This window comes from Girardinichthys multiradiatus, chromosome 19, assembly GCF_021462225.1.
Source record: "Girardinichthys multiradiatus isolate DD_20200921_A chromosome 19, DD_fGirMul_XY1, whole genome shotgun sequence".
Lineage (NCBI taxonomy): Eukaryota > Metazoa > Chordata > Actinopteri > Cyprinodontiformes > Goodeidae > Girardinichthys > Girardinichthys multiradiatus.
Window position 1 is genome coordinate 3706981 of NC_061811.1, and position 27081 is coordinate 3734061.

At 41.4% G+C, this 27081-nt stretch overlaps 3 protein-coding genes across 4 annotated transcripts in view; 1 reads left to right on the forward strand and 2 right to left on the reverse strand.

The window, feature by feature from the left end:
* Window positions 1-490: 490 nt before the first annotated feature.
* On the reverse strand, window positions 491-10921 carry LOC124884845 (cleavage and polyadenylation specificity factor subunit 3). The gene is made up of 18 exons (XM_047392857.1): window positions 10726-10921; window positions 10554-10617; window positions 9068-9165; window positions 8753-8881; window positions 7166-7343; window positions 6987-7076; window positions 5251-5401; window positions 4955-5130; window positions 4726-4884; window positions 3714-3860; window positions 3484-3636; window positions 3301-3409; window positions 2579-2677; window positions 2390-2484; window positions 2159-2246; window positions 1087-1153; window positions 896-992; window positions 491-809 (listed from the first exon to the last, which is right to left on the reverse strand). Exons 1-18 carry the CDS (start codon window positions 10794-10796, stop codon window positions 708-710), a joined length of 2073 nt encoding a protein of 690 aa, XP_047248813.1. The 5' UTR covers window positions 10797-10921; the 3' UTR covers window positions 491-707.
* A 130-nt stretch (window positions 10922-11051) lies between these two features.
* Window positions 11052-14947, forward strand: itgb1bp1 (integrin beta 1 binding protein 1). Its single transcript, XM_047392858.1, has 7 exons — window positions 11052-11185; window positions 12708-12822; window positions 12903-12981; window positions 13056-13186; window positions 13496-13588; window positions 13727-13876; window positions 13998-14947. The coding sequence occupies exons 2-7, from the start codon at window positions 12751-12753 to the stop codon at window positions 14067-14069; spliced, it is 597 nt and encodes a 198-aa protein (XP_047248814.1). The 5' UTR covers window positions 11052-11185; window positions 12708-12750; the 3' UTR covers window positions 14070-14947.
* A 1078-nt stretch (window positions 14948-16025) lies between these two features.
* asap2a (ArfGAP with SH3 domain, ankyrin repeat and PH domain 2a) overlaps window positions 16026-27081 on the reverse strand; it is a 74157-nt gene continuing 63101 nt past the window's right edge. For both annotated transcript variants that reach the window (XM_047392855.1, XM_047392856.1), the window contains 7 exons: window positions 26537-26771; window positions 26084-26236; window positions 24726-24831; window positions 24480-24538; window positions 24273-24340; window positions 22873-22992; window positions 16026-19307 (listed from right to left, as the gene is read on the reverse strand). In XM_047392855.1, coding sequence (XP_047248811.1) covers window positions 19233-19307; window positions 22873-22992; window positions 24273-24340; window positions 24480-24538; window positions 24726-24831; window positions 26084-26236; window positions 26537-26771 — 816 coding nt within the window. In that variant the 3' untranslated portion in view covers window positions 16026-19232. The remainder of the gene's footprint in view (window positions 19308-22872; window positions 22993-24272; window positions 24341-24479; window positions 24539-24725; window positions 24832-26083; window positions 26237-26536; window positions 26772-27081) is intronic.

Genomic DNA, 27081 nt, shown 5'->3' on the forward strand with positions numbered 1-27081 from the left:
AGGAGAGGAAGAACATTGCAGAGAACCTCCAGTAAACTCCTGGCCCAGGAGAGTTTAGGCAGTGATTTTAAATAATGTTGGCCGCACAAAATATTGACACTTTGGACACAATTTGGATATTTTTACTTAGGGGTGTACTCATTTTTGTTGCTAGAAGTTTAGACATTAATGTGTTGACTTATTTGGAGAGGACAGCAAATATATTTACAAAAATGTGAAGGGTGTACTAACAAATGTGAGGTACTGTGTTTTCCCCTTCTTCAAACAGCTCATTGTTATCTGACAAGATGCAGAAAATGAGACGGAAACATTAACTGACAAATTTAAAAAGATGCGAGTAGATTCAGAAGAAACAGCCTTCGCCTCGGAGGAAAGTTTGTTGCAGATGTTGTTTATGTTGAAATCATCCAAACGGCTTGTTCAGCTCGTAACTTTCCATACAGCTTCTCTTTTTATCAACGTTCAAATAAAAATGCAATGAAGGCAAACATTTAGTGCGGTTTAATATTCAGTCAAATTGCTGTTTATTTGTAGGGGAGAGATAAAAACTCCAGAATCTACAGACAAATACAGTTAACTTAAAGTGCTTTTACATCAACAGACTAAAAGATTAAAACTATTTAGCTTATTCTTCTCTTCTAAAGTAGTTCTGGTTTTAGTTTTCTGGATGGAAACTGATCAGCACAGCAGGAGGCCCATCGGCACCGTCAGACCACCGGGTTCAGGGCGTCATAGAGCCGCTGCACTGCCAGCTCCACCATCTCTCTCAGGGACTCGTCCTCTGTGGCATCGTCCTCAGAGTAAACAGACTGCAGGGAGTAAAAGTAGATGCTAGCTAAACCTGCAACACGTGCACGGTTCTGGGTTTCTAACTGACCAGCTGAGAGCTTCTCACCCGTGTCTCCAAGCTGATGTGGATCACCTGTCCGTCCACCGTCACAGAAATGATTTTCCCATCACTGAAATCCACACACTCCTCTCCGAACATGTCCCTAGATACAGAGACAGGACAGGAAAAATGGAGTTTACCAAAGCAGACGGGTTTCTAAAAATGTCTCCTATCTAGAGAGTTAATGTTTCACTCACTGCAGCATAACCTCTAACCGGGTCTGGAAGACATCCATGTCCAAAATGACACTCTGCGTCTCCATGACTGCATCAAACACAGGAAGGAGCCATGACTTCAGAGCATCAGTTATTGACAACTAACAGGCATGCAGAAGTATTTGTGACCCGTAAACATTTCCACATTTTGTCACGTTACAATGACAAACTTTAATGTATTTTATTGGGACTTAATGTGGCAGATCAACACAAATTAATGCATGTAGTGAAGAAGAAGGATGAGGATTTATGGCTCTATTTTAGTGCTGCACAATATGAGAAAAATATGTGATTGTGATACTATTACTAAAAATCTTCCTGCCACTGTTATTTATTTACTGATAACTACCAACGCCCCACCAATCAGCCACTAGAGTCCATCCATCTGGGAAAATGTATTATTCATATCCAGAGAGTGTAAAATCTCTCATATTGTGATATTTTGTAGCTCTAATTTATATTTAGCTTTCCATACTCTGAGGAACCACCTTTCACTGTAGTTCCAGCTGCAGGTCTTTTTGGGGTTCAGGAAGTTTCTGCCAGTTTCTGACATCTGGGAATGACATTTTTCTCCATTCTTCTTAATGAAATAGTTTAACCTCAGTCAGACTGGATGGAGACCATCTGTGAACATCAGTTTTCAAATCTTGTCACAGATTTAAAGATTCAGCATTTAGGTCTTTTTGATCTTAACCATCCCATTGTATCTGGCTGTATGTTCAGGGTGGTTGTCCTGCTGGAAGGTGAACCTCCACCCCAGTCTACTCCACCTTCTAACAGGGTTTCTTCCAGGATTGTTCTGGATTTACTTCCATCCATCTTTCCATCAACTCTGACCAGCTTCCCTATCTCTGCTGAAGAAAGGGTTCCCCACAGCATGAGGCTGCCACCACCATGTTTCTTCATGGGGAAAGAGAATTAGATGTGCAGTGTGAGATTTCCACCACACACTCCTCCTGCAACCCCTCCATGAAGACCTTCCGACTGATTCTCCTCCTGCGCTGTGGATCTTCTGCACTGCACTGAATACTGAGCCCAATGATAGCTGACTCACCGTTCTGAGCTTTTGGGTTGGACTGCACTTCCAGCACCACAGTGGTGACAGCATCAGCATACATGTCATTGAGAGGGTTGGCTACCCACTGAGAGAGAAAATAAACAGCTTTGTTTGCTGACATTTATTACAATAATCCAGCTTTAAAGTAAAATCTGCTACATTGACCAGATTTTTATTTCACAGTGTAAACCAGATGTCTAGTTTAGAAATCCTGATGCAGCCTCTCACCTCCAGCACCACCATGCCAACCTCATGGATCAAGGTGATGTTTTTAAAGATCTTTAAAGTGTTCTTCTCGGTTCCGTCCAGCTCTTCCACGTCCCCTGAGACAGACGGTGAGGACAGGGTGAATCTAAAACGGTTCACTCAAAGAAACAACGACCTCCAAATGAATGAAAGAGGAGAGTGAAGGCTCACCTGTGAGGTTCCTCAGATGGCAGACGAGCAGGGAGTAGGGCCCGGTGAAGGGGATGGCCTGGGTTTGTTTCACTGTGCTCATGGCCAGCTCTGTGTATGCTGTGGACAGAGCAGACCCATCAGATCCCCACAGGAACACTACACCCACTTCCACTTTGGACACATTTTTATTCAATCAAAGGAAACACAAACAAAGCATCCCAACATCTTCAGGTGTGTCTCAGTAAATCAGAATCATCATCAAACAGTTCATTTAGTTCAGGGATTCAGTTCAATAAGTGAAACTCATGTATTATATAGATTCATTTCACACAGTCATAAAGAAATCAGGACACCCCAAAAATCAACAGTTCATTAAGAAATGTTCACGTTAATTTCTAATCTTGTTTTTATTTTTCTCTGTTACGGATAAACAAAGATAATTAACCTTATTTTCTTCATTAAAAGATATGAACAAGAATGTGTTTTCTAACAGGAAAAAGTTAGGACACCCTACTAACTGGTCTTGCCTTCTTTGGATGTAATAACTTCAGTGAGATGTTGCTTGTAACCAGCTCTGAGATGTTTGAGGGATTTCTCACACATTCAGCCTGTTTCAGCTCCCCTGAAAGCACTAATATAATAAAGGCTTTTCCCTTCTTGAAATGAATTATTGAAATGAATGAGCTTTTCAATGATAACCCAACTTACTGAGATGCACCTGTAATATACTAGTCATTTACTTGAGAGGTCAGATGGATTCAGGATGTGGTAATTGAAGTTCTTCTTCACGAGTATGCCCGACACCCTCTGACCCTGAGCACATTTCTTATCAGCCAGAGAACCCATCACCTGTGAAGACAAGTTTCCGTTTGAGAAGTTAAATAAAAATGTCATTCAGAGGCCGCTAAACACAAACCCAGGACCTTTGCCAGCTTCTCTCCTCTGAAGTTCAGAGTGACGGCCTCTGTGTTGCGAGGGTTGTGCACTTCGATGTGAACCTGGTCGTTATCCTCGTACTCCCTGATCAGCGCTGCCTTCAGACGGGCCATCTCATTCTGCTCCCCATGAACCAGGATCTGAGGACAAACACACAGCCCAGTCCCACACGGTTCCAGAAAACAATGAGCACAGACAGTTTCTAACACAAACCCACCACGTGTGGCGGTTTGAGGGCCCTGATGAACTCGCTGGTCTGCTGGTAGTCGGTGTGGGCAGAGAAGGAGATGTAGTCCACAGACATCTTCAGCGGCAGCTTCTGTCCCGACATTGTAGTGATCTCCTCTGGCTCAGACATGATGTGCTGCAGAGCAAACAGGAATGGAGAGCAACGGATTTTCAGCATCAACAATTCAAACAGGTTCACTATGTCTGTTAAATGGTCATAAAAGGTGTTAAATTTTAAAGAATACATTTATTGAATATATTCAATAAAAACATCATGCAGTGCTTTACAAAACTATTCATATCAGTTGAACTTATTTCCATTTTGTCATCTTGCAAACATAAATATCAGTTAATTTTATTGTTTTTTTATTTATTTATATTTTTTACAAATAAAAATCTGAAAAGTGTGGTGTGCATTTGTATTTCACCCCTTCTCTCTAATAGCACTAGATACGATTCTATGCAACCTAGTGGAAAAACGTAACATTTTAACCTGAATGCAAAATGTTATGTTTAGTGGAAAAGTAAATCTGAACAAGTCACCCGCACAGTAAAACATGGCGGTGGCAGCATCATGCTGTGGGGAGACAGGGAAGCTGGTCAAAGTTGATGGGAAGATGGATGGAGCTAAATCCAGCACAATCCTGGAGGAAAATCTGTTAGAGGCTGCAGAAGACCTGAAACTGAGGTGGAGGTTCACCTTCCAGCAGGACAACCAGCCTGAACCTGCAGCCGGAGATATAATGGGATGGTTTAGATCAAAGCAGACTCCTGTGCTAGAATGGCCTAGTCAAAGACTCCAGCGTCCCAGTTCACAAACACTCTGCATTAAATCTGACTGAACTTGACCTTTTTTGCAAAGAAGAATGGGTTAAATTTAAGTCTGTAGATGTGCAAAGCTGGTGAACCACACTGTTCACATTTTTCTCTATAAAAAATAAAAACCACCATCTTTTTGCACCTTCTGTTGAACAATACATTAATTTGGTCCATGCTCTGACCTTAGCCAGTGTGCCCTCCACACAGTACCCAGCAATGATGACTCCGTTCCTCTTATCGGTGCACCAGCTCTCGAACAGCTCCCTGGAGAGCCCGCTCTGCATCATACCCGGAGAAGCCATCACTACGCTGGGGCCGATGTCATCGAAGTGGTCCATGCTCTGGGTAGGGACAAACAGATTGGATCATAAACAGAACTGTAGTAGAGAAGGTCTCTTTAGGACACTCCACCTTCAGGTTGCTGATGTGCTTGAACACGAAAGGATTATTGATGTTGATGGCTTTGCGGATCTTGTCGTTCATTGCATTGACGTAGGTCTGATAGACAGCCATGCACTTCTTGGCCAGAGATGAGGCGTAATAGATGGGAATATCATGGAGTTCTGGGTGATTCTGCCAGTATTCATCTAGAACAAAAAAACAAGGACTTCTGTGATTGAGAAATTATGGGTTGCATTAAAAACTATTTAAATATAAAAATGAAATAAATGCAGCATCGCAGGAGTTAGCCAGAGGGGATTCCTAACCCAAGATAAGCAACAGTTCCTGGGCCCGTCCCAAGGCGAACACGGGAATCAAACAGCGACCCTCCCTGTTCACGATGTCATGGACCGTGTTACAGAAGCGGGCCTCACGCTCCTCCCTCTTTTCATGGATGTGAGTGCCGTAGGTCGACTCCTACAGAGACGCAAATAACTGAACTGACAGATTTCTGCTGTTTTTGTGACACTTAAATGTTTCAGGTCATCAAACAAATTTAATATCAGACAAAGATAACATGAATGAATACAAGATGCAGTTTTTAAATTATGATTTTATTTGTTAAGTATAAAAGCTATCAAACCAAGCTGGCCCTATGTAAAACAGTAATTACCCCATAAACCTAAGAGCTAGTTGCGGCACCCTTAGCACCAACAGCTGTTATCAAGTGTTTGCAATAAATGCCAATAGGTCCCTTTCGTTGCTGTGGAGGAATATTGGCCCACTCTGCTTTGCAGAATTGTTTTCATTCAGTCGTATTGGAGGGTTTTAGAGCAGGAATGGCCTGTTTAAGGTCCTACAACATCCAAATAACATTTAAGTACAGACTTTGAATAGGCCACTCCAAAACCAAAATTTTGTTTTTCTGAGCTATTCAGATTTGGACTTGCTGTTGTTCTTTGGATCATTTGGTTCTGCTACAGAACCAAAGTGAGGTTGAGCTAAAAATCACACACTCACACCCGCTGACATTTTCTTTCAGGGTTTTCTGCTGGAGAGCAGAATTCATAGTTCCAATATTTATTGCAGTCGTCCAAGTCCTGAAGCAGCAAAGCAGTCCCGGACCATCACACTACCACCACCATGTTTGAGCGTTGGTGATGATGATCTTCTCCTGAAATGCTGTGTTAGTTTTACGCCAGACGTAACAGGGCACATTCCTTCCAAACAGGTCCACTTCTGTCTCGTCATTCCACAAAATATTCTGCCAAAAATCTTGGAAATTATCAAGATTTCTTTTAGTAAATGGACTTTTATGTTATTTTGGGTCAGCAGTGGTTCTGACCTTGAAACTCTCCCATGGAGGCCATTTCAGCCCAGTCTTTCTTTCTTATTGTTAAATCATGACCTCTGACCTTAACTGATGTCAGTGAGGCCTGCAGGGCTTTAGATGTTCCTCTGTGTTCTTCTGTGACCTTCTGGATGAGTTGTTGATGAGCTCTTGGAGTAGTTTTGTTAGGTCAGTCACACCTGAGAGGGTTCTCCACTGTTACATGTTTTCTCCATCTGTTGATAATGGTTCCCCGTGTCGTTCTCTGGAGTCCCGAAGTCTTAGAACAGACTTTTAACCCTTCCCAGACTGATAGATCTGTTTGTTTCTAATCTGGTCTTGAGATCTTGGAGCCTTTGGACAACTTTATGTTGTCAGACAGGTTCTCTCTAATTGATTTCTTGATTCTGCGGGTCTGTTGTTAATCAGGCTAGAGCGAAAATAAAATGTGGTGAATCCCAGTTAATTCATCGTTTAACAAGGGGGCAATCACTTTTCTCATATAGCCAGCTAGGTTTGGATTTCTGATTCCCCTCAATAAATAAAATCCTCATTTGAAATCTGCATTTTGTGTTTACTCACTCTTTGTCTGACAATAACATTTGTTTGATGATCTGAAATATTTGAGCAAAAACAGAACAAATCTGTAGGGAGCAAATATGTTTAACAGCACTGTAAAATAACTTGGAGTATTATTATAGTGTAATAGATATTGTAATACTGATGTCATACTATAATTAAGATGTCAGGTTTGACACTCGGGATCTCAGCTGCCATCAGATGTCTGTCTTCCTGCCTGGAGAAGTCTCCTGTGTACAGCAGCTTTGAAAGGAGAAATTAAAACTTGTAACTTTAATATTTTATTTTTTTCTACTAGCATTTCCATACAGACTGTAAAAAGTATTATTTACCTTAACTCCAGCTATTTCGATCATAAACATGGCTGCTCCCAGCACATGACCAGCATGATAGCACCAAAACTTGATTCCAGCCACCTCCTTAACCTCGTGGAAGTTGATGGTCTCAATCTTGTCCATGCTGTCCTCCAGGTCAGTTTCAGTGTACAGCATGTCATCTGCGGAGATGTTACTGCAAAAAAAATACATGGCTTTAATTTTTACACATAAAAATGCTAAAAATATAATGTGAATTTATATCCAGCCCCCTCTGCCATCCTAAATTATTCCAGTAAAAACCAATGGCCTTTATAAGTCCTATGATACGTAAACAGAGTCCAACTTTGAGTGAATTATTTATTAAACTATATCCAAGCTTTAAATATCTCTCAGAGCATTATCTGAAGATGGAGAGAGAATGGACCAACCAAGACCTACCAAGACATGGACATCCACCATTGGCCAGATAATCCTTTGTGGACTACGGTTGTAAAATCACCTCAGACCATCACACAGCCAGTGTGGTGTATGAGTTCCACTAATGCCTGTTTATCCATATTCTACACACACCAAGGATGGTATTGGAAGCACTTTTCTGCCATCGAGTGTCAAAGTTATGTCTAATTAAGCCTCCTTGGCATACTAAATACCTACATTTACACTACCGCTCAAATATTTTAGATACACTTTCTTACTTAATAGGTCTCTTTCTTTTCATGACTATTTACATTGTAGATTCTCACTAAAGGCAACAAAATTGTGAATGAACACACATGGAATTATGTAGAAAATAAAAAGTGTGAAATAACTAGTCAGTCAGTCATTTTCTACCGCTTATTCCATAGTGGGTCACGGGGAAGCTGGTGCCTATCTCCAGCAGTCTATGGGCGAGAGGCAGGGTACACCCTGGACAGGTCGCTAGTCTATCGCAGGGCAACACACAAACAACCATGCACACACTCATTCATACACCTAAGGGCAATTTAGAGTGACCAATTAACCTAACAGGCATGTCTTTGGACTGTGGGAGGAAGCTGGAGTACCCGGTGAGAACCCACACATGCACAGGGAGAACATGCAAACTCCATGCAGAAAGACCCCCGGCCGGGAATCAAACCCAGGACCTTCTTGCTGCAAGGCAACAGTGCTACCAACTGCGCCACCGTGCAGCCCACCGTGAAATAACTAAACGTTTTTATATTTTAGATTCTTCCAAATAGGCTCATTTTGCTGTGATGACTGGTTTGATCTCTTGGCGTTCTCTCCATGAGCTTCATGAGGAGGTCGCCTGAAATAGTTTTCCAAAGAGTCTGAAAGAACTTCTCAGAGGTTCATTGAGAGACGGCCAAAGGTTAATATTTCAGTCATCACAGCACAAGGTGGTTACTTTAAGGAATATAAAATATAAAACATATTTAAAGTTCTTTTACCAATTTTTGTTTGCTACACCTCAAAGGGTGTCGAGTCAAGAAGGGCTGACTACGATAACAAAAATGTGCCTCTCTCCATTCACTTAACAATATGTGCTACTTTATGTTGGTCTAGGGGTTAAATAGGTTTGCAAGGAACTGTAACGTAGTAACATAGCATTGCTGTGCCAACCTGACTTTGACGTAGTCTGACAGCAGCCAGCGGTAGATAGCCTTGGTGGCGTGGGTCATGAAGGTCCGCCCCTTAAAACTTGTCTTCTGGAGGAACCAGGGCAGAGCTCCGCAGTGATCCAAATGAAAACTGATAACAAAACATGCGGATAAACCTCAAATTACTAGTGTCTAATTTTCTAGAATATAACGAGAATAACTTTAATCTGACCAGGAGATTACAATCAAAGGTCTGGGTGATACGTGTGGAGGAAAATCTCAAGATTTTATGACGGTTAAATGCTGAAGGAAGAGAAAAAGGAGAGGGAAGACTCACTGGCTGATGAGGAGGAGGTCAATCTCAGCTGGGTCAATCAGGTCTATATAGGGAAGAGCATCCATTCCCTCTAAACCTGGATGAATGCCACAGTCCAGCTGATAAATACAAACAGTCCTCTGTTTATTTCAACACCAAGATTTCCTCAACAGAGGTTTATAACAAGTTTTTCTCTGTATGTTCTTCTGAGTTTTCAGATTTAATGTAGCTAATTAGAGTTGAGAGTCTTAACTTTCTTGTTTACTATAGTGATTTCACCCGGATAAACCTTAAAGGATTGTACCACTGGACATAAAAACTCAGAGCCTTTGTCACATGAATATGCTTTGATCTACACCAGTGGTCTGAAACTCATTCCTCGTGGGTAGCTGTGTCCCCGGTTCAACACCCCTAAATGCTTGAATTGCCTCATGCTGTCAAGTTCTAATTCTTTCATTTGGGTGTATTTAGGCTGCAGAACACAAGCCTTTGAGTTTGAGACCCCTGATCTACACCACTGTAAACCAGTACACTGCAGTATGTACTCTTGCCACAGATTTTCGGTTGGATTTAAGTCTAGGCCATTCTGACTCATGAGTATAATCTGATCTAAACTATTTCACCGTAGCTCTGGCTGCTTGTTTAAGAGTGTTGTATGATGATGCTAACATTATTATTTACACAGGGGGTGGTGTATTCAGGATGATGTGCCATGCACTGTTTTAAACGCAGGCCAAAAAGTTTAGTTTTGTTCCCATTTTACCACAGGATCATCTTCCACACGTATCTGCGTTCTGTACATAACTTTTTATGGCTCTTGTCTTGCCACTCATGAGTAAAGGCCAGGTTTATGGCCTGCATGACTACTTTGTCCAGTCAACAGATTCTCCTACCTGAGCTATGGATCTCTGCAGCTCCTACGGTGTTTATATGGGCCTCTTGGTTGCTTCTCTGATTAATGCCCCCTGTCTGGTCAGTCATTTTGGGTGGACAGCCATGTTCTGCAGTTGTGCCATACTCTTTTTATTGTCAGATAATGGATTGGTCTAATGCATAAAACCCGAGCAAACTATGTTGAAGTTTATCAGAAAATACCTTTGCAACAAACTGCAGGCAACCAAAATGGCTCTGTACAGTTATTGCACTGTCTCGAATGGACTAGAACAGTGTTTCAGCCATCAAGAGCTGCAGAAGCCTGTTAATCACCTGTTCATTTAAGGTTGCAGAAAGGAAACGCCAAACATGTAGGCCCTGAGGACCATTGACCACTAGAGGGCAGCACTGACGGTGAAAACAGAAAAATGTACGTTATGCGTAAAGAGCAGCGCTTCTTATTATTAGTGGGATTGAGGCAGGGACATGAAAAATAAAGCGATTTTGATTAATCCTTATTTTATAGAGACATGTTTTTAAAACAAAACAAGGTTGACTATTAAATCTCGTCTTGTAATTAGTTTTGAATTTTCCTGAACATTTTCGGTGCTTGTTCTTATGAAGTCATTCTCACCATTATTTTCCTCCCTTTGAACTCCAGGATAATACAAGACCTCCCAACCTCCTGACCAGCTCCTCTGTAGCATGAGAAGAAATATCAGTTCAAAGGTTCATTTTTCTGATGCGATTTTATTTAAGGAATAAGAACAGTTGGTGAAAATGTAATTTATTGGATATTAACTCACAGAGGACGAATTAGGAGCTGGTCGCTTTCCTCAGCCGGGACGACCATATCTACTTTTCGTTTCGTAGCCATACTATTTTAATTATGCGGGTTAAATATGTGAAATTATATAAAAAATAAAATCGCTCATTCCAACATAATAAATGAACAAGGTGGCCGAGGGTCCGTCTGGAAACAACACTTTTTTAAAGACAGTTCCGTACAATGCTGGCTTCGCGTTCATAGGTTTAGATTTTAGTCAAACAAGATTTCTTTGGTCTGTAAATAATGGCAGTAATTCCAACTCTAGTCGTTTAATTTTAAATTGAATAATTGTTTATTTCTTTTTGATTTCTGGAGCGAGTGTCTGGTTGAGTCCCCTTTAAGGCGGGTTTGGGTGTCGGCTCAAAGAGGAACCGAAGAGTCGAACTGGAGACGAGTTGAAAGAAGACAAACATTCGGCGGTTCGGCGGTACGAACAGGTGAGCTGTCTCCAACCCAGCTTAGACCCGGAGATGTCTCTGTTATTACAGAGTCTCAGCTGTTTGACGCTGAATAAAAGGAAGAGTTTCATTTAGAAAGCGACCGTGTTGCAGCTCAGAGCTGCTCTCTACATGATGCTCTGTAACCTGTTGGTTCTGGTCCATCACTGGTCCACTCAGGCGGGATTTATTTCTGTCTTCTGCTGAATATTTAATTTCCTCTGTCGGTACAGAGATGAAATAATTGCTACGGATGTGCAGGTGTTCAGACAACATCCGTTTCCAGCCTTGTGTGTCAACAATAAGTAGTGCATACTTGGAAGAAGAAGAAAATAACACGTGGTCTTCATATTATTTACAAAATAATCTAAAAAGTGTGGCGTGCGTTTGTATTTAACCCCCATTTACTCTGATACCTCTAAATAAGATGCACACCTAGAGTTATATTTCTGCTTCTTCATCTGAGCAAAATCACGTAAGCTCAGTCAAATTAGATGGAGAGTGTCTGTGGACATCGAGTTTCAAGTCTCACCAAAGATTCCAAGTTGGACTTAGGTCTGGACTTTGACTAGGCCATTCTGACTCATGAATATTGTAGTTCTAGCTGTATGTTGAGGGTCTTTGTCCTGCTGAAAGATGAACCTCGGTTTCAAAGCTTTTACAGCTTTTAATTGGTTATTTTTCCAGGATTGACCCTGCTGAGAAAAAAAAACATCCCCATAGCATGATCCTCCACCACCATGTTATACAGTGGGCATGGTGGGTTCAGGGTCCTGCAGAAATAATATTTTGCTTGTAGGCTGGAAAGTTCATTTTGGCCTCATCTGAGCAAAGCATCTTCTTCCAAGTGTTTGTGGTGTTCCCTACATGGGTTTGTGCCAAACTGCAAACAGGACATTTTATGGCTGTCTTTCAACAATTGCTTTATACCTGCTACTCTTCCATAAAGGACAGATTTGTGAAGTGCATGACCTCTGCAGCTCCTCCAGAGTAACCATTGGCTTCTTGGCTGCTTTGATTAATGCTCTCCATGCCCAGCCAGTTTAGGTGGACCTCCGTGTCTTGGTAGGTCTGCAGTTGGTCCATCCTCTCTCCATGTTTAGATGATGGATTGAACAGAGCTCTGGGAGATGTTCAAAGCTTGCGATGTTGTTGTAGAAACTAACTTCAAATGCACTCCACACACTTTGCAGATTTTTATTTGTAAAAACATTTTAAATCCAGATCATGATTGTTGACCACATTCAGATGGTCTGTCATAAAATCCCAATAAAATAACTTCCTATTGTTTGGTCTAACAAGACAAAACGTGAAACATTAAAGGTGTGTGAATGAATTTGCACGATGCCTTTTTTTTTTTTTACATGTTTGTAACTTATAATTTAGTTATCTGGAGCTTGTTATGAATTGTCTTAGAGGTCTAAAGCACAACAACATTCTTGGAGCTACAGCATGAACTTTTCTTCTGAAATGATCTAGTTCCATAATCTGCTGTTTAAATGTTTGCTCTGTTGTGATCCAGGTCAGTAGGCCTGAGGCTCTGGATGCGGTTGTCATGGTGAAGGATGTTTCGGAAAGTCAAGAAGCGGCACAGCAGCAGCAGCTCACAGAGCAGTGAGATCAGCACCAAGAGCAAGGCACAAAGAGACCACCCTCTCAGTTATATCTCAACCACAGCTCGTTGTGCTGTTTTAACGCAGCTCTTCTTGCTTTACAGTCTGTTGACTCCAGCTTGGGAGGACTGTCCAGATCCAGCACTGTTGCCAGCCTTGATACAGATTCCAACAAGAGCTCAGGTCAGAGGGACCGCAGTTAAAATGAGCTGTAACTCAGCCCTCCCCCTGCTAACAGAAAGTGTTATTGCCTGTAGGAAACAACACGTCTGAAACATGCGCAGAGTTCCGGGTTAAATACGTCGGATCCATTGAGAACCTGCAGTTTGAGATGAGCAAGACCCTCCAGGAACCTCTGGACCTCATCAGTTACATTGATGCTGCTCAGGTAAGACACAGAGGGACGTCCTACTGGGGCTGCTACGTAAAAATAAATATCTTAAAAACTAAAGTTATTTTGGAAATTCTATTCTAAAAGTAAAGCTCATTCATTACACACAGGGATATATTTCAAGCGAATGAAAAAAGTTTGGGTTTTCATTACTGAGCAAAAATCATCAAAAGAGAAATACCTGAAATAAATCAATCTGTTTGTTATGATCATATAGATTATATTTGATGTTTTTTAATTTTATTGAGATGTCATGAGTATGTTGCTTAACCCGTTCATTTCTAAATATCCTGCATTTCTTTACAGCAAGATGGAAAACTGCCCTTTGTTCCTGGAGATGAGGAGATGGTCCTGGGAGTGTCCAAGTATGGCGTCAAAGTGGCATCAGTGGACCAATGTGTGAGTAGCACAGCAATTCTTTGGTGTGGAGAGTAAATGACCATTAGTTTAGCTTTCTTACATGTGTTGTGCAGGCTGATAATTAAGTACTGGCAGGGATTTGTCTAGTTTAGTGAATTTGTTATTTCGTCTGGACAGGACGTGCTGCATCGACACCCTCTTTACTTGATAGTGCGCATGCTGTGTTACGATGACGGCCTGGGAGCGGGGAAGAACCTGCTAGCTCTGAAAACCGCCAACACAAAACAAGAGGAGTGCAGCATCTGGGTGTACCAGTGCAGCAGCTCAGTAAGTGTCAGACCCATGAGGTCATAAATATTAAAGTTGAAATCCAGACAACCACCTGTTGAGGTTCATGTTCCCCATCACCTGATCCACCTTTCCTCTCCATCTCTGTGTGTCTGAACAGGAGCAAGCTCAGTCCATCTGCAAGGTGCTGTCAGCTTCTTTCGACTGCGCTCTGACATCAAACAAACCCTGAAACCACGCTTTACAGGTGTTGCTTCACCTCAACATAACCCGTTTCTACACCAATCAGCTGCCAGCTTAAAATTACTTACCCAGTATACCCAGTATAGACCTGCTTTGTAGCACCACTGATGCTTAAGAAACAACATCCAGGCTGGATGGAGCAGCTGGTGCATCTGTACTGAGATTTAAATATGTTACCCAATCTGTGGTCTGCAGTACCATCCTTCTCCAGCAGAGGCTCCAGCGGAGCCAAGTAAGTTTTTTCCGAATTAAATTCATTTTTATTTTTCATTTTATGATTTCAGAATAAACAGCAAAAAGCATTTAAAGACAGCGACGTGTAGCATTTCTAAAAAGTGATTAATTCCCACTTCACCTAAATTAAGATACTAAACGGTACAAAATGCTCCAGCCCATCTGTACGTCTTTATGTCAACATAGATTTTAATTAATGGGAGGCATTAAATTGGCACCAAGACAACATGGTACGACAAATTAAAAGGATGCTCCTCTGTGAGGAAATGATTATCACGTGTTACTTTAGTGAGCTCATGACAGTATTGGTACAAAGTCACTTTTTCACAGCTGCATCCATTTTGAAACCTCTTACTTTTGTACATTTTTTAATTAACCTTTGATATAATTATCTGGTGAAACTTTTGGTACCAAATCCTTGTTTTTTTTTTGGTTTGTTTTGATTCCAGTATTAATATCTGCAGGTTTTCTGAGAAACTGTTTATTTCTTGCATTTATTTGCATGTAGAAGATGTAGGCTGGACATTGTTTACAGTTCTGGAGGACCTCTACAGGTGGACCTCCAGGTGTCTGTTCCACGTTGGTTCTGTTCAAAATGTGAAAATAAAATAAACCATTTGAAGTGGTGTTTTATATGTGGGATTATGAGTGATCATTGTGATTTTGGATTTAATAAATTAAATGCATTTATATACAATAAGCCTTCACACATCACTTAATATTGCCCTTCTTTGCATATAAATATACACGTATCTGTAAACCGATTCATTAAAATAATGGCATGCATTTATAAAGACCCCCTGAACCAGGAGCCATGTTTTGCTGCACATCTCTCCTGCTTTAAACATCTACAGACTTTTTGTTGCTTGTTTATCTTTGCAAAAAGCTAAACCTCAGTCAGATTGGATGGGGGGCGTCTGTCGGTATTCAAGTCTTGCCACAGTTTCTCAATTGGATTTAGTTCTAGACTTTGACTAGGCCATACTAACATGAATATGCTTTGATATGAACCGTCCCATAGTAGTTCTGGCTGTATGTTTAGGGTTGCCCTGCTGGAAGGTGAACCTCCACCCCAGTCTCATATTTTGTTTAAGTCTCCAACAGGGTTTCTTCCGTTTTGCTCAGCTTTTCTATCCATGTTAACCAAAAGCCACCCCACAGCATGATGCTGCTGCCACGTTTCACTGTGGAGGTGTTCAGAGATGTTAAATGTGCTCCCTGAGCAGTCTGCTCTGTTCCTTTCTATTCATGATGCAGTTTGTTCTCTATTAAACCTCTGAGGCCTTCACAGAACATCTGCATTTAGCCTCAGTTTACATTGTACACACGCTTTTCAGACGCGTTTAAACCCACATCTAAAAACATTTCCTCTCTACTTGTATACAATTCAAATAAAATACATGTAAGTTTGTGGTTGTGATGGGTCACAGTTCTAGGGGGGCAAAGCATTGTAAATGCATTTATTGGGGTTTGGGTCTGTCGTCCTTAAAAGACACTTGACATTTTAACTGTGGTCCTGGATTTGTCTGCTCAGAAATGTGATTTTTCCCTCCAAAAAGTGATGTGTGCATTTTTGAATACTCACCAGTAGAGGGAGCCCTTGATCCATTATTTTCATGCATTGGAAAAGTGTTTTGCTAATAAAACGGGTCGCAGTTACTTACACAGTAAATTAGATAAAAACTCTGAACAATCACACAAGGCCATAGAATGGTGTTTCATAATTTATTTTTCCAGTTGTAATTTCCCATTCCCTTGTGAGAGTCAGGTTATTGATACTTAGCTCATAAGCGTCAGCATTTCCAACTGCTCATCACCGCAGTTCACTTGAACACATTTACAGCTCTAACCTTTTAAATACTCAAACCCAAATCTATTTGCATAAATAGGTGACTACATCCCGTTTCCAGTGAGTTATTACATTGGCTGAAGAGGCAGCTTCTCTTCTCGTCATTCACAAATCCATGGAAGGCTCCGGATCTTAGGTTAAACGATTAAATATCAACAATATGAACACAATGTTGCTCTGCAACTACAATGAAGTTAATTACACTGTATTTTAAAAGCATCTTTCTACATCTCAGGAGCCCAAACCTTGAGGACCTTCCTGTCTGACCTGCTGGTTGTGTAGAGGGTTTTAGGCTTGATATAAAGTTAGCAGCCTGTTACCATCTTCTTAAAGGCAACAGTAACTCCCACTTTACTTCACATTCCCACATATGTTTTAAATCTCTTCTTTTAACTTGCAGCTTATTCTGTGCAGATGATCAGCTCCTACACAAACATCTCATTCCTTTCATAAGACGGATGAGAACCAAAGACCTTCATCATTTATTATGAACATAACAAGCAGCATGACTAACAGTTAGCCTCTGACTTAAAAAACAAACAACAACAAAAAAACAACAGAGTGAAGCAGAGATCAGGTGTGGGCCAGTTACTTGTGGAAACCAGGTGTGGGCCAGTTACCTGTGGAAACCAGGTGTGAGCCAGTTACCTGTGGGAACCAGGTGTGAGCCAGTTACCTGTGGAAACCAGGTGTGGGCCAGTTACCTGTGGAAACCAGGTGTGAGCCAGTTACCTGTGGAAACCAGGTGTGAGCCAGTTACCTGTGGAAACCAGGTGTGGGCCAGTTACCTGTGGAAACCAGGTGTGGGCCAGTTACCTGTGGAAACCAGGTGTGGGCCAGTTACCTGTGGAAACCAGGTGTGGGCCAGTTACCTGTGGAAACCAGGTGTGGGCCAGTTACCTGTGGAAACCAGGTGTGAGCCAGTTACCTGTGGGAACCAGGTGTGGGCCAGTTACTTGTGGAAACCAGGTGTGGGCCAGTTACCTGTGGAAACCAGGTGTGAGCCAGTTACCTGTGGGAACCAGGTGTGAGCCAGTTACCTGTGGAAACCAGGTGTGGGCCAGTTACCTGTGGAAACCAGGTGTGGGCCAGTTACCTGTGGAAACCAGGTGTGAGCCAGTTACCTGTGGAAACCAGGTGTGAGCCAGTTACCTGTGGAAACCAGGTGTGGGCCAGTTACCTGTGGAAACCAGGTGTGGGCCAGTTACCTGTGGAAACCAGGTGTGGGCCAGTTACCTGTGGAAACCAGGTGTGGGCCAGTTACCTGTGGAAACCAGGTGTGGGCCAGTTACCTGTGGAAACCAGGTGTGAGCCAGTTACCTGTGGGAACCAGGTGTGGGCCAGTTACTTGTGGAAACCAGGTGTGGGCCAGTTACCTGTGGGAACCAGGTGTGAGCCAGTTACCTGTGGAAACCAGGTGTGGGCCAGTTACCTGTGGAAACCAGGTGTGAGCCAGTTACCTGTGGGAACCAGGTGTGGGCCAGTTACTTGTGGAAACCAGGTGTGGGCCAGTTACCTGTGGGAACCAGGTGTGAGCCAGTTACCTGTGGAAACCAGGTGTGGGCCAGTTACCTGTGGAAACCAGGTGTGGGCCAGTTACCTGTGGAAACCAGGTGTGAGCCAGTTACCTGTGGAAACCAGGTGTGGGCCAGTTACCTGTGGGAACCAGGTGTGGGCCAGTTACCTGTGGAAACCAGGTGTGGGCCAGTTACCTGTGGAAACCAGGTGTGGGCCAGTTACCTGTGGAAACCAGGTGTGGGCCAGTTACTTGTATCAATGTTCCAAAACAGCTCAAATGTTCTCCTATGGTTTAAAGTTCTTTCAAAGAAAAGCAAGAGAAAACACTAGAGAAAGAGGTTTTCTCCGCCTGTATGGAGCGTAAAGTAAGGCAGGGCTGTCCCTACTCCACCTGTTGCTGCACACTGGTGGTCAGCTGGCTCAATGAAGGCTACTTGACGTTTTCTATCTCTTCTTAAAACTATAGATGGAAAGCTACATGTAGTGTCAACCTGAGCTCATAGCCAGACAAATTTACGAGCCGTTGGTGATGTAGCTCTTGTCTGAGGGTGCAATTCCACCAGTGGGCGACATGAGCACACAGACTAAAAATGTTCTGTCAACTGAAGCCAGAAAGAGTTTTGCTGACCTTCCTTGAATTTAGCACAGTGTAAATACAGTCCACCCACTGTGGCTAGCTAATGAGGGTGGTGCTGATGGTGTTGGTTTGTGATAAATGAAAGGTTCTATGCTTTTAAAAAATCCTGACCTCAACTGATCATCTCTACACTTGAGCCTTATTCAACCTGAACTGGATTATTCTGAAACCTTTAAAACACAGATTTATGAAATCTTAAGAAACAACGTACATATTGAACAGAAAACATTATTTTAACTGTAATACTTTGTCAAAACAATTTTGCATGAGGAGGAATTATTACTTTTCTGTTTTGAATAAAAGCAAACTGATCATTCTGATACATTTAGTTTGACCCTGAATCTCATTCCAGCCCATGCTTGTTATAGACTCACTAAACTAAACAAAAACCGGTGTTTGTAAAACCATCTAGAGAAGATGCATCAGCATAAATTCATCACAAATGTCAGAGAAAGAGTTTTTCCTCCAGCTGAAATGAGATGGAGGCTTCAGCAACACGCAGCAACAAGGAGGAGCCATGTGGGCTGCAGCTTGGAGACACTCTGGGGTTAATTTAGCACCATTAGGAAATCCTCCACACAGGAGGGCCACTAAAGATCTACAAAGAATGTATCTACAAAACTGCGTTGTCTAAGTTCACATTTAGAGTTGGTAGTTTGTTAAAGTTCACTGTTGTCAGAATTAAATTAGTCTGTACACTGCTGCTCTAGAGATGAAATAAACACTGTTCACATGACCTTCATTATGTTCCAACATGGTTTACGACAAGAAAGTCCAATTATTGCCAAAGACCATTCAGTAAATTCATTGTTTTCCTTAGATTCTGTTTTAGGAGCGGAACCCTACAGGTCCTCAGTGGAAGGCAGCACTGCTGCGGTGACTTTTTGATGCTTCCAGAGAACCCGAGTGATCCGTCAGTCGGCGATGAAGTGGACGAACGTGACGGGGAAGGCACCTCTTCTCATTGGATCTCCTTCGATGTGGCCCAGCTGTGCAGAAGAAAGACAGAAGTGAGGTTAGAGAAGAACCGCAGGTCAAACGGAGGAAAAATAAACCGTTTTTATTAAACTAGACCATCTAAAACACAATAGTGCCACACATTTATTAGCAAAACTGTGAAAAAACCTAAAAATAAATTATTTTTTTTATTGCAGCAGAATGATTTCACACAGAAAAATCAAAATTTTGATTTGTGTACATTTGTTTAGTGGGGGAAAAAATAAAATTTTGAGGAATAATTGCCAAAATAATTCCCTATGAAATAAATGTAACTGAAAGACTGGCTGGTCCAAGAACCACATTTATCTCGCCACCAAGTAAAGCAGGTACATTTTCAGCGATCGCTGTCCGAGAACTGCAGCAAAGAGCGACATCTGAGGACCACCATGTCTCCATAGCAACCATTAGATGTCAAGACCAATCAGTTTGGCATGAAAGAAAAAATCTTGTTTTTCCTACCATCACAAAAGTATATGTGGAGTTTGTTAAGATCTACTTGGACTTTAATTGTCCAGAAGATGAGATCCGGCTGTTCAGCAACAAACACCACAAGTGGATAAATATGTGAAAAATATCACTTCATACCCAACAATCAGTATGGTGGAGGATCTGTGATGCTGTGGGTTGTTTCTCTTCCAACTTTACACTTCATGTATCAAGAACATTTTGAAATATCAGAACATTTTCAAAATAAATCTGCTGGACTTGACCAGGAAACTAAAACTGGGACGTCATTGGGTCATTAAATATTAGAATGATTCAGAACAGAAGTGACTCAACAGACACAAAATCAACCTTCTTATACTTCTTACATCTCGGTTCCCAGACTTAAACCCTACAGAAAACCTGTGGGCTGAGCTGAGAGCATCAGAGAGGAACCAGGACTCTGGACTTCTGTGCAAAGATCTCTGGCAAAAGAAGGTTATTGACAGCAAAGATGGCACTAAACAAGACTAAATGTTCTCAAATTAATGCTGACATTTCTCAAATAATGTTCGGTGTGAAGTTATACTGTTGCAATAAAAGACATTTACTTTGAGGCTTTTTACAGAGGTGCCAGGCAGCTTATATGCCCTGCTAAACCCAACCACCTTCACACATGCACAACCACACACACACATTTCTATGGCCTGACCCTAAACCTAAACTGTAACAAATGCAAGAACACCCCCTCCCACAGACACACACACACACACACACACACACACACACACACACACGTTCATGTTAATGAATAACCATGTTCACCCAGATGATCCAATATTGAAATTTACTGGATGGAAAAAAAGATGACCTGATATCCAAAAGCTTAGTAAATGTTAGGTTTCAAAACATGAAAAAAAAAACCAGCTGTAGTTTTTTGCATCAACCCTTTAGTTAAAAAGGCTTCACAACTTTTAGGTATAGTTTTTCCAATTCCTCTGGTTAACTTCGGTGAGACTTTTGGACAGGTAAATAAAACAAAGAACAGCTTTCAACACTACCTGCTTTAAAAATATTTTTCCTGTTGTTTTTCAATCCTTAAACCTTTAGGAGATCAGATCATTTTCTACTTCCAGGTACTAGTAACCATTTTCTTCAAGGCTGCCCAAGCAGTTCTCGTGTTCGACGCTTTGCAAACGTACTCACACCCCATGTCGTCACGTTACAACCGCAAACTTCAATGTTTGTTTAGCAAGATTTTGTGCAAAAGAGAAGCACAAAGTAGTGCAGCAGACAGGTCAGGGAGAAAGTTCTGGTTCAGTTTAAAGCAGGGTTAGGTTCTACAACAACATCCCAAGCTTTGAACATCTCCCAGAGCTAATCTGCACACAGTAACTGTATTTAATCATATTTTAAAATTTATTGATATATATTGATGCTCTCATAGTAGAGAAAATACTAAAACCAACAATTCTGACAATACAGCTTGTTTTTGGGGTTTTCAAACATGATTAATTAGAATATATTGTTGTTACAATAAAGCACAACTTTTACGCTAAGAAATGTTTCATGATAACGTTAAATGACACGATAGATACCCATCCCAAATGCAAACCTACCAAGACATGGATCTCCACTTAAACTGACAGGCTGGGCAAGAAGAGCCTTAATCAGAGAAGCAGTCAACAGGCCCATGGTAACTCTGGAGGAGCTACAATTAGCCATAGCTCAGGTGTGAGAATAAATGGACAGGGCAACTATTCTGTTCTCCACCAATCTGGCCTTTTGGACGAGTGGCAAGAACAAAGCCATGAGAAGACCTGTTTGACACAGCAAACATGTGGCAGAGGGTGCTCTATTTAGATGAGACCTGAACTGCTTCACCTACATGCAAAACACTGTGTGTGAAGAAAGATTAACACTAAACACAACATCCATGCTATGCAACACAGCAGTGGCTACATCATGCTGTGGGGAAACCTTCTTTCAGGGTGGTGAGAGTAGAAGCAAAGATGGATGGAGCTAAATACAAGACAATCCTGGAAGACAAAATGTTGAAGGCCACAAAAAACTGCAGTCATAGCTACAATGGACTGGTATTGATGAATGGTCTAGTCAAAGTCAAGACCTAAACCTAATTGACAATTTGTGGCAAAAAATAGATGTTCACAGACACTCCTTATTCAGTCTGTCTGAAGTAGAGTTGTTTTACAAAGAATTGGCAGAATCTGTGTTCTTTAACAGGACTACATGTGACAATGTTCAATGAGTGTGAATACTTTTGTAAGGCACAGTAAATAACCTAACATAATCCATACTTTAAATCACATCTAATGAACTAATGTCAGGATCTCCTGAAGCAAAATTGAATCAAACTGTGAAGAATTCATCTCTAATAAAACCTACATCTAAAGTGTGCAAACAGTTAAAAACAGTCTAGATCACAACAGACTTCCCACTACTGACTTCAAAATGAGATTCCACTTTCATATTACCTGGGCTGATTAGGAAGAAAGTACGTATTATGTCCGCGTGAGTCATTTTAAACGTCGTCTAGACCTGAAAATAAAAAAGCTGGCACATGTTCTGATTTGGTGATGCTTACAATGAATGCAACATATCAGAAAACAAACCAATTTACTGAATGATTTAAAGTCTGCCTGCTGAGGCTGCTTGTCTTATTTCAGTTAAAAAGGCCTACCTCGTCCTGCCTAAGCCGGTCATAACTGAGTCGTTACAATATTTTTGAAACAAAAAGTGATACAAGCCCTGCTGGTTGCAGGACAGAAAGGGGAGAAAGCACAGCAGGGGACCGTGGCTTCATGCAGGGACAGAAAAGGAGACTGACTAAATATGGTCATATCTGCAGAGGTGGCGCAGAGGAAAACAAGTTGCAGCTGGTTGGCGCCCACACAAGGGGCTCCACAGAGGAACCAGCGGCAGACGGAAAAAGAGGAGGAGGTGGTTGGGAAAGTGTGTGGGGTGGGGTGGGGGTGAGGTTGGCTAGAATGAGGTCAGCTTTCTGATTTGAGCCAATACAGTTTCAAACAGGGGTCAGAGTGAGCTACATGGACTGGGAGCGCTTTGTGCTTTTATGTGAACATAGGTGCAAAGTGCTTGAACGATACTAACCCACCACTCCTGGTCCTCCTCCCCATCCACTACGATCACCTCGCCCTCAGAAAACGTCAGCTCGTCGGGGTTGTCAGCGATGCAGTGGTAGACAGCTTTCACCCGCTTTGGTCTCTGCTTCTGAGACAACAGGAACAAAAACATTAAAAAGTTCAGAATCTGTGTTGGATTTAGGTAATTTTTAACAGTCTTGTGTAAAATAACAGAATCTGAATCTTCGAGTCTTAGACTGAGTCCCATTTACTAGGGTTACCCAGGCCTCTCCACTGATCTCAGTTATTGGTCCCGCAGCAGATGTCAGCATGTGTTACTTTTAAACAAAGACAACATTCAAATTAGGATTTAATTTATTAAGGAAATAGCTATCAAAACCAACCTGACCCAAAAAAATGAAAGATTGCTAAAAGCTCGCAAAGAGCAGCACGTCATTCCGCAACCTAAAGAAATTTAGGAGCAGATGAGAAATAAAAGGTAATTGACACAATCTAATAGTTGTTGTAAAGGTCACATATTTTACATGAGAAATGTTATTTTTGTCACTTCATGCCTGCTTAGTCTGCTTTAAATATTCCCTGCTGTGAGCACATCCAGAGAGATCACACTCAATATTAAGTTTCTCTTTATGCAGATGACTTATTACTTTTTATTTCCAACCCCCATATTTCTTTGCTGTGTCTTTTCATTGTTTACCTGGTTTAGTAACTTTTTAGGTTAAAATTAAATCTGTAGGAGAATGAAGAAGGGCTAACGCTGGTGAGCACAGAGCAGTTTCTCTATATGGAAACACACAATCACAAACTAATTTACAACAAAATACAAACTACTCTTTAAAGAAAACTGTTTTTATACATATTTACAGCTAATATCTGTAATATCTAAACTACTGGGCACCATCCAGATAGCACTGAAGTCTTGGCTGGCAGTGGATGGCCTTTGCCTTATTACTGGGATTTGCTTTTCCTCTTAACTGTAGAATAACAGCTACAAATGCAAAATAGAAAACAATCAAATCTATTAAAATCTCTGCAAATTTGTTTATGGGGTTATCTACAACTACAGCTGAATCAGAACTGGTTTGGTTCGAGCCTAAAAACAAGAGAAAAAAGCATATCCAATCAGACGTGTTTGCATGTTAACATTTCCAGAAAGGGGCTAACAGCTTCTTTACTCTAAGTGAGAGAGGAGGGTCTTTTCCAAAGCCCAAATGAGGACTATAGGAAGGAAATTAAATGGACAGGAAGCCAATAGAAACACAGGAACAACAAAAAGGGAGATTACAGAACCCAAATAAGAGAAAAACACAGGACTAGAAAAAATGAAAAAAATAATAAACACACAATAAAATAAACAATTAACTAAAATATAATCTGGGTAATTATGAAGATGAATGAAAGACTCACTGGGTATGCCTTCCTTGACATGAGGGCAGGAGACACTGAGTTCTGGGGGCATCCTGGCACTTCCTTAGCTGGAACAGGAAAAAGGAAACTACATCACTGCCACAACTTTCCATACTTTCAAAAGGAAGGTTAAAAAAAACTTTAGCAGATCAATGGTACGACATGCTTCTTTCTGTAAACTGGGTGCCTTCTTATTTATGCACTCACCTGCTCTTTCTATAGATTCACTTCGATTAAGGAATCCTCGGCTGAAGCTTTTATCACTGCTGTAAACACAGTAAATGTAGACGATCAGCTCACTGCTGTAAAGACTCGGCTCTCTGAAGCTGGCAGCAGCACTGATACAGATTTATTACATCACAACCAGGGAGAACTGTGAGGTCATGCTACAGCAGTGGTATTTATATGACTCCATCTCTATCTGAGGTTTGCGGTGTCCCTTTGTGTTCTTACCCAGCAGGAGATTTTGGTGGCACCGACCTGGTCCCCAGCGGACCCTGACCGGACTTGGGCTGAATGCTCATGGCTTCCATCTTGGCTACAGGGGCGAGACCAAGACCTGAAACACACATCAACACAAGTTTTTAGTAACGTAAAATGCTCAACAATGGACTCTTTTTAACTCCCTTTTAGGTAATGTAAACCAGCCATTATTTGGCTGAAATGATGTTTGTTACATAGACACAAGAGATGTACGGCTAACCTGTATTATCTTGTATGTCAGTGGAGTAAATTGGAAGTCAATGTCCTGTACAGCAGGTCAAAGAAATGTGGTTATATTCTCCCAGCAATTTTAAAAAGAAAGCTAAATAAATTCCTGGAGAAATTTTCATGGTGCTTGCCACCGTACCACCACAATAAAGTTTTTGTTAACGAGTTAGGCCGAAAATGCATCAGCCTTGGGCTTTAAAGTTCCTAGAACAGTATTTTGAAAATGCTAATATTAGCATGTCGCTACTCATTGCAAATAATATCTATTACCTAGCTGCTAATAAGAGTGTGTTAGCTAACAGGAAGCTATGTGCTGCAATTAGCAAAATGCTAGCAGTAGCTAATATGCTAAAATAAGCATATTGTGTATCAAAAGCAACATTTGTTCTCTACCTAAAGTTAAGTAATATACCAGCATTTGCTAAATGCAACTTATAGAATGTTAGCTAACACCATCCGCTATGCTAACAATACAATTTGCTAAAATGCAAAGATTAGCTTTATGCAGAACAGTTTAACTGAAGAATAAAACCAATTAAAGACACTAAAATATCATCTGAGATTATATAACACAATAAAGATCTTATAAACGAGTGAGAACCCCCACATTAACACTGCACTGGAATCCAGATTTCAGTCCAGGATTTAACACAAAGGTTAGGTTCTGCATACATCTCCATGGTTCTGAAAGCTGTTGGACTTAAAGGCAACATTTACTGAAACACTAAAGACGCTGTTGAATTCTCACCCTCTATCAGAGACCAGAATTAACCGTACAGACACTGAGAAGGTGGGACTGTATGAATACCTTGGAAGATGTGAAGCAGTCCTTATGAAAAGCCACCAATGGCTGTACTTTCTTGGGAAGTTACAGTTTTATTTAATGTTGATAGATAGATAACTTTTTATGTCTTTTATTGAATCAGTTTTAACATATGACTCGTAATGTTTTTTTGTTGTTGTGTGGGACGTTGGACGTGAGCTGACTGTGTTTTTGTTGTACTGTATTTCTGGAGGACCTGTTGCTTCCCAACTGGGACAATAAATGATGGTGAGGATTTATTCCGTCAAACAGATGATCTAAAGTCAGGGGTTCATACCTCCAGTGGAAGTGAGCCTCATTGGGGGGACAGGGGGGTGGATGTTGGGAGGGTCTGAGGACGATCGTTGTCGGCTGACCAGGTCTAAAGAACCTGGTTTCCAGGAGCTGGAGGTAGAGGACTGACCGATTCCTCCCAGAGAGGAGAACTGGGCTGTAAGAGATGGGAAAGGAGGGACTAAATAAAGAGAAGGAATGGCTCTTTCTCCTCCAGTTTGTTTGCAGTGTTCTACACCATCACTGACAGGGTTAAAAACTGTAGCTGACGATGTTCACATAAAGACCCACAATGAACTCTGTTAGCAGGGCATTGTTGTTCTCAAGCCAGTTTCAGGTCAGACCAGTTATCAGACTTATCTGGACTTTTTGATTACATTAAAAGTTATATACTCACAAACTACATCAGGATATTTTGGCCCTTCAAGACTTAAGTGGTTCTTGCATGTGACCTTACCCATGTTCCTTGGGGGCAGGGGTGGAGCTGAGGTGGAGCCTGGCTGAGGGGAGCCGGCATTAAGGATGGTGCCATAAGTCTCGTTGTTAACCAGGCTGGGCATGAAGAGGCGGTGCTTGTCCTTACCGAGACCCACGCCGTCCCGGCCTGTGGGTCCCAGACTGGACTGTAGGTGGGAGTTACTGCTGGGGGTGTAACAGCTGACCGGACGGTCGTCTCTCCGATGAGGACTCGGCTGGATGAAGGTCACAGGCGAGAAGGTGGGTAAATGTAGGAAAAAAACATAATCAGTGTTTTAGAGTTATTTATCCATAACATCGAGACAATAACATATTTGCAGATGTTCTTGCAGGAGCATATTAAAATTTGGAAATACAAAGTCAATCTTAAGATTTAAAGTCATACCTCTGACTATGGAAGTCATATATTGAGATTAAATGCCATACATTTGAGATTTAATGATAATTTCAAAATATAATGTTAAAATTCAAAGACATAATCTCCAGTTTCAACATTATAATGTTGACATACAATGTAAAAATGTT

Coding starts and splice junctions, on each gene's coding strand:
- LOC124884845 (XM_047392857.1), bottom strand. CDS start 10,796: ATGGCTACGAAACGAAAAGTAGATATGGTCGTCCCGGCTGAGGAAAGC. Junction 4,885..4,954: donor AGCACATCAGCAACCTGAAG/GTGGAGTGTCCT, acceptor GTCCCTACCCAG/AGCATGGACCACTTCGATGA. Junction 810..895: donor ACATCAGCTTGGAGACACGG/GTGAGAAGCTCT, acceptor TACTCCCTGCAG/TCTGTTTACTCTGAGGACGA.
- itgb1bp1 (XM_047392858.1), top strand. CDS start 12,751: ATGTTTCGGAAAGTCAAGAAGCGGCACAGCAGCAGCAGCTCACAGAGC. Junction 12,823..12,902: donor AGATCAGCACCAAGAGCAAG/GCACAAAGAGAC, acceptor CTTGCTTTACAG/TCTGTTGACTCCAGCTTGGG. Junction 13,187..13,495: donor GTTACATTGATGCTGCTCAG/GTAAGACACAGA, acceptor ATTTCTTTACAG/CAAGATGGAAAACTGCCCTT.